Here is a 12,612-nt window from a genome sequence, read left to right as displayed (position 1 = left end):
TCCATCCAGCCTGTCCATCACCATCAACAACAGAGAGAAATATCCTGGGCTACACAAATGACTCAGCCAATTTCTTAATTCTCTACTAGCTAAAGGGGAGAAGGCTTCATTTTAGAGTTTATCAAAGATTGAAATAAAAGGTTTTCAGATTATATCTTTAAACATACTAAAAATTCAAGTCAAAATTTTAATTTCCCAGAGAAATGTGTCAGTAAAGATTTGCTCAGATTACACATTCCCACAAGCAGGATCCAGCTGCTCTTCTGTATATTACCTTTTGTTGGTTTGGTTTTGTTTTCGTGGTAATGGGGGTAGAAGTCAGGCCCTCCTTTATGCTAAGCACATGCTGTACCACTAAGCTACACCTCCAGCCCTGCATCCTACCTTTTACAAAAGGGATTGGGCACAAGAAAGAGGGCTTCTGATATTATTGGACTTTACAAGTACCCAATAATACTATAAGTAAGGCTTGTACATCTTGGGGGTGGTGAGGCTAAAAAGAAGAGGCAATAATATAGATATCCTTGGATAGCCAGATTTTAGTGTGTGTGGGTGTGTATGTGTGTATGTGTCTGTCTGTCTGTCTGTCTGAGTGTGCATACATGCACCCAGAGAAGGGGTTGTGTGCATGGATATGGTAGTGGTGGTGTTGAAAAACCAACTCAAGGGGCTGAGTTGTGGCTCAGTGGCAAAGCGCTTGCCTAGCACGTGTGAGGCACTGGGTTCAATTCTCAGCACCATATATAAATAAATAAATGATCATTGGCAACTAAAAAATATTTTAAAAAAGAAAGCAAAAGCAACTCAAGCTGGTGTGATGGCACATGCCTGTAGTCCCAGCTACTCTAAAGGTTGAGGCAGGGATTACTTCAGTCCACAAGTTTAGCCTGGGCACCATAGTGAGACCCCAATTCAAAAGGGAAATTATCAAGAAAACCCAAGAAAGCGGCTCATGGAAGACAGAGTTCATGTCAATGGGCAGGTAGCCAAGGGAGGAGCCCTACCGTCCAACTCCTTTTCAATGGAATCCATTCTATGAGTGACTTCATCTTGAAGAGACTCCACGTGTGTCAGCAGGTTAAACTGCCACTGGTGCTGGGAGCTCAACAGCCCCTCTCCACCTCTATCCAACAGCTTCCGAGCAGGGGCTTCCTCTGGTAGGACCTTTTTGGAGACATAGTCTCTCACCTGAGGATGTGATGACATTTGAGTTACTAAGTTGCAAACCTCTGGAAAAACCAGCTGCCATCTGAATACTCCAAACCCCCATCTCCCTTTCCTCCTTCTCATGTGGATACTGAGCAGAAGTCTACCCAATGTGCCAATACCACCTCCTTGGGGTGGCCCAGAATATTCTTCCCCCTAGCTAGCTCAATGCCCCAGCCTGAAGTGGGTCACCAGGGACCAGGGAGCTTACTAGAGAAGTGTTAATGTGGATGACAGTTAGCACATGGGTCAGTACACATTTGGAGAATCCTGGCTCTGACTCTTGCTGAATGTGTGGCCTGGTGAGTTACTTCCCCTCTGAGCCTCCAGTCCCTATCTTCAAAGACAGAGGTAGTAAAACCTACTTTGAAGGCTCATGAGGATCAAACAGGATAAGATATGTAAACACAGTGATGGCTTTAGTAAGCTCACTACTGCCTGAAGAAACCGAAACCCTTGGTTGCCTTGCCAGGTATTTTCTGATTTTGTATTAGAAAGCAGACCTAGTCCTCAGAACTGCAAATATTTTCTGGAGTTTGAAATCTCAACCTTTCATTCATTCAAAATGAAACAAATTCCAGTTAATACTGATTTAGTGCTTACTCTTACTATGTGCAAAGCAATGTTCTCAGAGCTTTTCACAAACAAATTCCACAATAACTGAGAGGCCCTGTCTGGGGGCCCCATTCTACAAATGACGAAATAGGATCTCATGAAGGAAGTGAAGTAATCAGAATCACAAAGTGGCCGATACCAGACTTGAAACTGGGTCTGTTTGAAAAGACTGTCCTTACCCACACTGTTTAGACACAGGCAAGGGCAAAGGGTAAATGAGGTGTAATCCCCACCCTGGAAGGCATAGTCTAGGATGCTCCCTTTTGGCAAAATGCAGCACTATACTTAATGCTGATGATGCCAACCCTCCAGACAAAGTCTTTGAAAGCAAGCACGACCAGGGCAGAGAAATTCCAAAATCACACAAAGCCTCACTGACAATCTAAGGACAGGCACAATGGGACTGGTGAACAGTTAAAGATGAAAACACTGGCGATTACAGGATGACACAAAGGGGTTCCAAAGAGAATGGCTAATATACAAAAGACAGAAGGTTCTTTGGAAAACTATTGAAAGCAGTGAATATTCTGATGAAAGGGATCCTCCTTATGACACAGTGGCAAAGTTAAAAGTCAAAATAAGGATATCACAATTCTATCAAAACAGTATGCCTTATAACAATTAACAATTATTATTGCTAGGACAATTATGTTTAAAATATATACATAAATTTTTCTTAGTTTCGTGTTTTCAAGTTCCAATCAACCCTACTCTCCTGCTACTTCCCACCTCTCCACCTGTCACCTCCACTCACTAGTGCCATTTTGTAAGGTTTCCTGGAACCTATGATCTTTGGACTCTCCTGACTTGATAGCCAGCCATTTTAGCAGATCAAAACACAATCTATGACAAGCACATTTAAATATGGTTCTATTAAAAACTTATGACCACTCAAACACTGAAGGAAGAACAAGTACAAGCAAAGCACATACCTTTGGGGAGCTGGGTTTGGGGTCATTGTCCCCTCTGTTCCTGTCTTGGTCTAGAGGCCAGCCCAGGCGAGGGGAGAGGGAATCGTCACCATTCTCACAAAGGGGGTTAACTGCATCATCAAGGGCAGAGCCCCGTGTCTCTACCACCAGCTTCTGTTCCACAGCAGGGTAATAGGCGCGGGGCTTCTGGTAGCAGTGCTCACTGGTGATATAAGACTCTTCCACAGACCGGGGCAGGGGCAGCGGCAGAGGCTTCTCCACCATCCCATTCAAAGTTCTATAGCTTGAGGCTTCCTCCTTGCTCCTGGCATCCGTGCCATGGATGTGTCTAGACTGAGCTCTGCCCTCCCCTGAGTGCTGTTTCCAAGGCTGGCACCACAGCTGTAGATCGGGATGCTCCCTGCTTCTGTTGGATGAACATGGAAAGGGCTATGAGGTAAACGGCACGACTGCAGGACTTCTCAGTTCCCAAACACTCTCCCAAGAAGAACAGCTCCCACTTGGGCCATCTGGCCACATGCCACCATTTTCCAAACAAGAGGGAACATAAATCCTTGGTCCCTTAGCAGAGAACTCCCATTCTGGACACGTGCCATCGGTGAATATGCCTGGACACAGCTGCTGATCAGCAGTGCAGCTGGGACAACTTCCTCAACCAGACTCATTTCTGCTTCCTCCTTCATTCATTTTTCACACTAGGAATTGAACCCAGGGTTGCTTTACCACTGAGTCGCATCCCTTGTCCTTTTTACTTTTTGAGACAGGGTCTCACTAAGTTGCTGAATCTGGCTTCAAACTTGTAATCCTCCTGCCCTCAGTCTCCCCCAACTACTGGGATCACAGGTGTGTGCTCTAGTGCCTGGCTCCTGCTTCCTTCTTCAGAAACTGGGCTAGTCATCTGTCTGCAAGCAACTCTGAGTTTTATAAAAATTAAGTGAACTGGATGAGTGCAGTGGCATATGTCTGTAATCTCAGCTACTTTACCAAGATCCTGTCTAGGTTCAATCTCCAGTATCAAAAACAAAGCACAAAATAATCCAAAGCAAAAGACCAACGTCTCAGCTCAAAGATGTCAGAAGAGCTGGGCATGGTGGCACATGCCTGTAATCTCAACTGCTCATGAGGCTAAGGCAGGAGGATCACAAGTCCAAGGCCAGCCTCAGCAATTAAATGAGACCCTGTCTTAAAATAAATTTTTTTAAAAAAGGACCAGAAATGTAGTTCAGTGATAGAGTATGCCTGGGTTCAATTTCTAGTACCACAAAAACAAAAAATTAAGTGAATGATGAAGCACTCTGTTGGTGGTCAAGTGTTCTTCTCTCTCTCTCTTTTTTTTTAATGTTTATTTTTTAGTTCTCGGCAGACACAACATCTTTGTTTGTATGTGGTGCTGAGGATCGAACCCGGGCCGCACGTATGCCAGGCGAGCGCGCTACTGCTTGAGCCACATCCCCAGCCCCTCAAGTGCTCTTAATAAACAATCATAACAATCCTGGCATGAAATGGCACCTGATTACCAAAATACCATCATGACTGGCAACAGGGTGTGTAACTATCATGCTTATATGACCATTAATAATTTAGTTTCAGGCTGGGGTTGTGGCTCAGCAGTAAAGCACTCACCTAGCATGTGTGAGGCCCTGGGTTCCATCCTCAGCACATAAAAATGAAGAAAATAAAGCTACTGTGCCCAACTACAACTAAAAAGTAAATATTAAAAAAATAATAATAATAATTTAGTTTCTTTCCCCCCCCCCCCCGGTATTAGGGATTGAACTCAGAGTACCTCTACAAATAAGCTATACTCCCAATCACTTTAATTTAAAGATAGACTCATTGAGTTGCCCAGGCTGACCTTGAACTTGGAATCCTCCTGCCTCAACCTCCCTAGTGGCTGAGATTGATAGGTGTGTATGAGCACACCCAAATAATGAAGTTTCTAAAATTTTTTCTAAAATCTTCTACTTTCACCATTGTGAAGAGAAAAACTTGTTATTAAAGAGAAAAATCCTTTAAAGATTTTCTTTATAGGGTCACAGACTACTGAAAATCTGTTACAAACTGTGCCTACATGAATGTATACACAAAACTGTTTGACTTTTAGAGTCTCCCAGAATCATTCCCTCTTGAGCTTCAACCCAAATGAAGGTCGTTAAATTAATTTATTGGATTGCAATCAATTTTTAAAAAAGGAAAACAAAAATTGAACAGATCGGGTACAGTGGCACATGCCTGTAATCCCAGAGGTTCGGAAGGCTGAGGCAGGAGGATCTCAAGTTCAAAGCCAGCCTCAGCAACAATGAGGCACTAAGCAACTCAGTGAGATCCTGTTTCTAAGTAAAATACAAAATAGGGCTGGGAATGTGACTCAGTGGTTGAGTACCCCTGAGTTCAATCCCTGGTACCAAAATAAGTAAATAAATAAAAAGAACAGAAAATAACACAGTGCATTATGTAAAAATAGGTATTTTGTGAAATTTTAGCTTCAGTTTTATATATGTGATAAAAATTTATTCCACAGAATATATATTTTCTAAAAGTTTAAAAGTCAATATATAAAATTCACCTTTCAATTCTTCTTTACCACCCAGAACCTCCATTACAACTTGTGACCATTAAACAAAAGGTAGAAGGGAAGGAAAAAAGGGAGGAGGGAAGAAGATGCTGTGGGAAACAGGGGGATTCTCCAGTACATTCAGTATGGTTAGGATGGTAATAACCTCCAGGGCATAATTGTGAACAAGTGGGAGAACAGAGAGGTGCTACTCACTTGTAGTTCATTCAGAAATGTATTTATGAACATGTGGGGCCTTTCAGGTTATCACAATCCTGAGAGGTATACTAGTCTTTAGTTCACAGAATCCAGAGATACAACATCCTGAAATGGTCATGCAATCCCACACAGAGAATTGTCTCTCTGCAGAACTGCCAACAGAGCCTTCCCAGCCCTCAGTGAGAAATACTGAAAGTAGATTATAACTTAACTCACATATATGGAGATACCCTGGCTCTTACCTGAAGTCTTCCTGCAGAAGTGGAATTGGACATGGACATGGAGATATAGAGCCATGTTGCAGAACCTAAAAATCTAGGACCTGCTATATTTTCTCAGCTTTCCCACTCCAGCAATCCCATGACACTCCCATCCACTGGGGAAGGAGAGGAAACAACGGGTATCAAGGCAGCCTGGGTCACTGGGTCACCTCAAGGCAGGATATCAGACCCTGTACCAGAAACCCACCCAAGATTACAGCACACCTCTGAAATCATAGCTACATAGGGGAGATGGAAGTCATTGATAACTTCCAGGTCCACTGTCATCTGAAATTCATAAACATGGAGCACATGAGCCACAGTACAGACTTGCCCTTTTAAAAACCACAGAAGTCTTCTGCTACCTCCCTTCTATAATGTTCACTCTCCTAGCTAAGATCTGAAGCCTCAGCTATTCTTCCTCACAAGGATGACTCTTACCTCTGAAGAAGGTATGTATAGTCACCCATGCTGCTTTTTTTTTCTTTTTTATGATGACAGATGCTCTGAAATTACTCCCAGTTTTATTGTTTGTCTTTGAGAATAAATTCACAAATGGAAACATTATTTCTAAGGTTGAACACCTAGTGCCCCTGATAGCAGAGACTATCCTGGTGTACACAGACATAACTGGGGCCATCTCTACCTTTCCCAGGATCAAGACTAAAAAGATCTTCCCATATCCTCTTAAGTTAGACATCTTGTACAAAGTCACTTCTATAAAGGTAAAGGCTCAAAAACAGAGTCCAGAGGGACAAAGCTCCAGAATATGGGACAGAAACAGAGCACTGCATTTTGTTAAGAAGGAGAACAATACCATCTGGTGGAAATCAACCAAGAGCATCACCTGATGCTTTCCAGGGCCTCACATTAGACCACCTTCCACCTACTTCAATTTCTGGCATTCCATTAAGAATAAACTCAATTTTGTTTATTCGGAGTAATACTTTCCTAGTTTATATAAGTGAGGGATAGTTAGTCTCTGACATCCTATCTAGAGCTGTCATTTGATTCAGTTCAAGTCAACAGATCCTGTCACGACAACTTCTAACTGCCCCTAGCATCCATCCTCCTGCACTACTCTTATACCACACCCAACCCTATTCTTGAGTTTGAGCAGGGCCTACGGCCATCTGGCTAGCCCTTCCTGAAGTCAGGAGTCCATAAAATTGCTTGCCCTCCTCTTTTTCTCTTTTCCTCTTCTGGGGACAGGGACAGAGCCAAAGAACAGTCGAGACTGCCTGAACCACACAGATGAGGAAAATCCCAAGCAATCAGATGGAAGGGAACTGAAACCATGCAGACAAGGGTAACCCCAGGAGAATGCCACGGTAACAGAAAGATGGAAATCAAATCTCCAAGTCCATGAATAGAATTCTGCCTTCGCTTAAGCATTCACTATGTGAGAAAGTCTCTGTTTGGGGGCTCTTTATTATAGTGGCTTAGTTTTTACCCAAACCACTTTAGATTCTTGCTCAATGTTCCTTGCTCAAACCCTCCTTGTCATGCCAGAACTTGAGGCCAGGCCTCCGAGTTCCAGAGCGCACAAGAGGAAGCAGACTTCCATTCTGCCATCCCAGAGCCCTGACACTGCACTTGCCTGGCACCAGGAGGCCTTCAGAACTAATCAACATGAAGGAAATCTTGTCAAGGAGTGGTCTACCACATCTTAACTCTCAGGGCACTAGTTTGTCATTGTTTTCTCATAACTTCACTATAAGAAGTCCTATAGGACTAACTTCCTATATGAAGGCTCATGGGAGGACTTAAGAAGCAACCTTTATAGAAGAGAAGCAGTTCCTGCAAGACCAAAAGAAAGTCCACACAGCCATGTTTCAGTTCTGAGCAGAAGCAGTTAGATTGAGGACAATATGTGATGGGAGCCAGGACTTGGGTTATAGACTTGGCTCCACCTCAGAAGCATGGAAGTGTGGCCACCCTACTCAAGGGCCTACTTGCTGTATTTGGTTTTTAAAAAAAAAAAAAAAAATGGGGGAAGGGTAGGTTATAAAAGCCCACACACTCCAGTAAGAGTTATACATCTTTTTCAGAGCTTACATGAACTTAGGTCATCTGACATGTAGAATATAATCACAGAAGGAAATTCACACTTTAGTTTCACTCCTCAAACTTTGGGTCATTAAAAGCCAGAAGTCTAGATCCAAAAAGCCTAAAATTTCTATATGAGCAAATCACCAAGAAACAAATATATTAAGCAACTAATCATGCTAGAGAGCAGGTCTTGCCAACAGTCACTCTTTTGGCAGCTTTCAACCCAGCTTTCAACTTTACTAGGCTTGAGCCTAGGAATTCAAAAACCAGTCTGGGCAACATAGCAAGACTCCATCTCAAAAAAAAACAAACACCTTTTTCTTAAAAAGGTTAATGTGGTAGATTTTATATTACGTATATGTTACCACAATTAAAAACAAAAAATTCAGAATGCGCACCAAAATAAAACACGCTATATCTTTTTTTTTGGACTGGGATTGAACCCCAGGGTACTTTACTAATAAGCTAGATCCCCAGTCCTTTCTATTTTTTTGATTTTGAGAAAAGGTTTTGCTAACTTGCTAAGGGCCTTGCTAAGTTGCTGTGGCTGGCCTCAAACTTCTTATCTTTTGCCTCAGCCTTCCAAGCCATTGGGATTATAGGCGTCTACTACTATGCTTGGCAATACATTATATCTGGATAGTGGCGCCAGCTACATGGGTGCATATATTTTCAGAATTTAATAAGTTCTTAAAATAGGTGAATTTAATTATTAAATTAAACAATTAAATTTAAAAATGGTCGATACCTTTAAAAAGGAATGTTGATAATATAACAGTATGCCTGATTTTGTGAATTTTCTACTTCTCAAATTTATCCCACCCCCATTCAGTACCAAACCAGACTCCTCCTGAAAGTTTCAGGTACAATACTTACTGCAAAATGCTCATTTTGAGCTGCAGGCCGTGCAGAACCTCGATCACTCTCTGCACATCACCAAGAAGCTGATGGGTGGCCACAATCTTCTTGGCATTCTGATGGGAGTAGTTCTCTTCTAGAAATGCTAGGCCATGCATATGTCCCCTGCTCAACCACTCCTTGTCATACCAGTACTTGAAGCCAGGCCTCTGACCTAAAACAGTGACAATGAAAGGGTTAAGCATGGTCTGGAGGAAATCCAGGTCATTTAATCATTACATAATCATTGCATGAACTACTACTGAAAGATGAACTGCTGTGTTCATTTTGTTCATTTATTCATCCAGTGTACACTCAGTTTACACTGACTCCATGCTGGACTCTCCGCTAGGTGTTGGGGACGAGGCATCTACATTCCCTGATCTCACAGAACTGGCCAGAGGTGGAACATGAACCTGAGTTATATCTTTAAATTTAAATCATGTCATTTCCTTCCCTACTTAAAATCTTCTGCTACTTTCAGCTGCTCACTGAAGAAAACCCCAAACCCTAATTCTGGCTAATGGAGGCCTTCAGTACCCAGCAACTTCCCTCCCTCTTCTCCCCAACCTTACAGTGGCCTCCTCTTAGTTTCTAGAATACACACACACACAAAAAAACCTCTTCCCAGGCTTGGCCTCTTGGTTCTAGCACCCCCTCGGTCTGGAGCACTATTCCTCCAGGACACTGCAGGGGTGGTTCCTTACCATCTCCTCAGAAAGGCCTCTTGCTACACCTCCCAAAGTTAAGAGAGCTTTTCAGAACCATGGGTCATTCCCTCTTTTAATGCCCCCCTCCCCACCACAGTTTCATCTCTACCTAACAAAATTTTGTTTATTTACCTCTTTTTTAACATCTGTTTCTGTTCTCAATCCCTCTAAGAATCAAAAGGAATAGAAACCATCAAGTTCAAGGTTGTAGCTATAGTGCCTAGCAAAAATCACCTTGAATCAATTTACCAAAAGAATGGAAAGAAGCTCCAATTCCCATTACAACTGTACCACCTATTACAACTGTACCGTCCTTCGCTTCTCTGGACCTCTATTTCCCATCTGTTACACAACAGGGATACTTCAGTGGTCCTACTCATTAAAAGGCCTCCTTAGGAAAGACTAAAACCATAAGCACAGGTGACTCAGTAACATTTTCTAATCCAAAAGGCTAGGATACAGCTTCTAACCAGATTGTGGGTTGTTCATCTGTCAAAAACTACAAAAACCTGAAGTAACCCAGGTAATCTCGTATCAAGATCCTTGGACTTCTGGCCTTTACTAACACACACAGTAGAGAGACAACTTGATTCTGTTAAAAACATTTTTAAGAATTGAAACTGTTAGGTTAAAACCTTTGGTCCAACCTACTCAGAGTCAAATAGTCTATAAAAAAGCAGGACATGTGACAGACATTCAAGGCTCAGTTCAAGGAAGAGTCTATCCACAGTCTTGCCAATTAAAAACTTATACAAGAAGTTCAGAAAGTTCACAGGACATGCTGAAAACAGTGTGTGCAATTTCTAAAGTGGAGAGAAAGACAAGGTAAAAAGACATTTAAAGGGTATCCTAGGGAGCCTTTGAGATTATGGGGAGAACCTCACAGGCAGTTGCTGTAGCAGGGCCCTAGTAGCAGGATTCAGAACAGCACTTCCTATTTTATAAGACAAAAGTCAAAACCTTTGTCTCTGGTTCTCATCACCTGTCTGGCATTAACTGGTGGAGTGATCTTTGGCTAATCATATTTTTTCCAGGTTTGTGTTTGCTCATCTGTCTAACCACTTGACCATATACTTTCCTGGGGATAAAGAGACAAACAGAGGCAGATTCTTCTCTATCTATGCACTAATCTTGTACAAATAAAGATAGTGTCACAATAGAGGTCTTCAGAATCTGTTGGGAAATGAACAATGGTGGTCAGTTCCTCCCTATATAACTAGAAAAATCAAGAGATCTGGCACCACAAACCAGTTCTAACTCCAATTACTTTATGAGGTTAGGAAGGTCATTTGTATCAATTTTTTTCCTCATGAGCAAATGAGAGTAGAAGACCCACCTGGCCATCTCATAAAATTAAGCAAAATAACAGAAATAGAGGTTCCCATGCATTGTCTACCTACAATGGAATTTGGTGGACAGGAGTTATGGAGAGATGGCAGAGGTGGTAAAGGGAGATTATGTCACCATCCCACTGACAGCAGGATGAGAGATAGGTTTACAATCCTCCCTTCTGGGAAGAGGCACCCAAGAGCCACAGGTGGCCCCTGTAACCACAAAATTAAATGGTCCTGCTATCAAGACACTGCTCTGGGTGGCAATAAGTCCTAAGCAATCATGCCATTGCCCTTACCCTCCAGGGCACCTCTCCTTTCCAGGTGGCAATGACCCAACAGGTGGGAGATGTCACCACAGGAAACAGAGGCAGGTTTCTAATCCTCCAGTATCCCCCAAAAGCCAAGGATCGAACCCACATATCATTCCTCACTAGCCCTCAAGAAAAGGAAAAGGTGCCCATGCAGAAGCACATATGCTAAAACTTGGATCACTAACAGAAGATTAACAGGGCCCCGAGCAAGGATGAAATGCTAATTCATGGAGCATTCAGTATTCTTTAATAATAGAGTTTCAATCAAGCCAGATGAAAGTGTTTATCATGAACAATATTGTACTGAATGCAAAGTAGATATTTTTTGTTTTTGTTTCCAACCACAATTTAAAAAAAGAAAAAATTCTAACTCAAGGCCAGGTCTTCTACACATACTCTCTCACAGGTAAGTTCAGGAGAACTGGCCACCAGATGTGCTAAAAAGGTGAGGAGGAATCAGAGTCTAAATGATGCCGAAGAAATTAGTCTCAAGATCACATACACTTAGGATGTTTCATGATCAGCTTGCTAAGGAAAAGGCTATATACTGTTAATACCCCTGACTTTAGAAATCTCTACCTGGAGGGTCTTGGCAAACATAACAGGTGTATTTCTCGGGCACATTTTCTTCCAGTAATCCCATGCAGACCCCATGCTGCCAGCACTGGCACTCTTCACACTGTTAGAATTAAAGAAGCAACAAAAATTAAACTCAGAAGGTGTCCTCTAACCAAGTATGATCCACTTGCTAGAGGAACAGGTAGAATGAAAAGGGAGGGAGCACTCCCTATACTGACTTCTAAACCACTATCTAATGTGGTAGCCACTGGCCACATGAGGCTGTATAGTTAAATGAACAAGTTGAAAAGTCAGTTTTCAGTACCCCAGGCCACCTCTTTAATGCCCAGCAGATACATGAGGCTAGCAGACACTGCATAGTATAGATAAAGAACATTTAGATATATTAAATAGTGCTAACCTCAAAATAATGAGGGTTTCACTTCCATTTCTAGAGGATTTTACTTTCCTGATTACTTTATGGGAATTGAATGAAAATCATTTAGATCTTTAGAGAACTAGACTAACTTGAAGTGACAAAAAGCTGAGTTTGCATTACGGCTCATTCATCAGCTGTGTGACTCTGCACATGTCACTTATCCCTGGGCTTCAGTTTCCCCATCTGTAGAATGGGATACTATTTATATACATCCCAGGGCTGTCTGTGAGGATTCAATGATTCATATACAAATCACCCACTATAGAGCCTAGCACACGGCTTTATGTATTAAATTCCTATTACTAATGGACAACCAATTCACTTTGATCCCCTTGGAATAATCATGATAACATTTCACATTTATTCTATTCAAACATTATCAAATATCATACAACTGGTTAAGAGGCAAAAGTGGATGAGAACATGAACTTGGCTAATTGTATAACTAACTGTTTTAACCCCTAGGCTCTACTGCCTTCCCTGGGTATTGGAGAGTAGAGGTAAAGTGGTAGGAAGCTGAAAAGG

At 42.1% G+C, this 12,612-nt stretch overlaps 1 protein-coding gene across 2 annotated transcripts in view; it reads right to left on the bottom strand.

The window, feature by feature from the left end:
• The window catches only part of Phf20 (PHD finger protein 20), a 126,082-nt gene that overhangs the window by 5,068 nt on the left and 108,402 nt on the right, over positions 1–12,612 (bottom strand). For both annotated transcript variants that reach the window (XM_027945356.2, XM_071608894.1), the window contains 4 exons: positions 11,670–11,769; positions 8,715–8,910; positions 2,754–3,159; positions 1,005–1,188 (listed from right to left, as the gene is read on the bottom strand). In XM_027945356.2, the coding sequence (XP_027801157.2) occupies positions 1,005–1,188; positions 2,754–3,159; positions 8,715–8,910; positions 11,670–11,769 (886 nt within the window). The remainder of the gene's footprint in view (positions 1–1,004; positions 1,189–2,753; positions 3,160–8,714; positions 8,911–11,669; positions 11,770–12,612) is intronic.

The sequence above is a fragment of the Marmota flaviventris genome, chromosome 2 (genome assembly GCF_047511675.1).
Source record: "Marmota flaviventris isolate mMarFla1 chromosome 2, mMarFla1.hap1, whole genome shotgun sequence".
Lineage (NCBI taxonomy): Eukaryota > Metazoa > Chordata > Mammalia > Rodentia > Sciuridae > Marmota > Marmota flaviventris.
The sequence above is the reverse complement of the archived record's forward strand: the minus strand, read 5'-3'. Positions and strand labels throughout refer to the sequence as shown.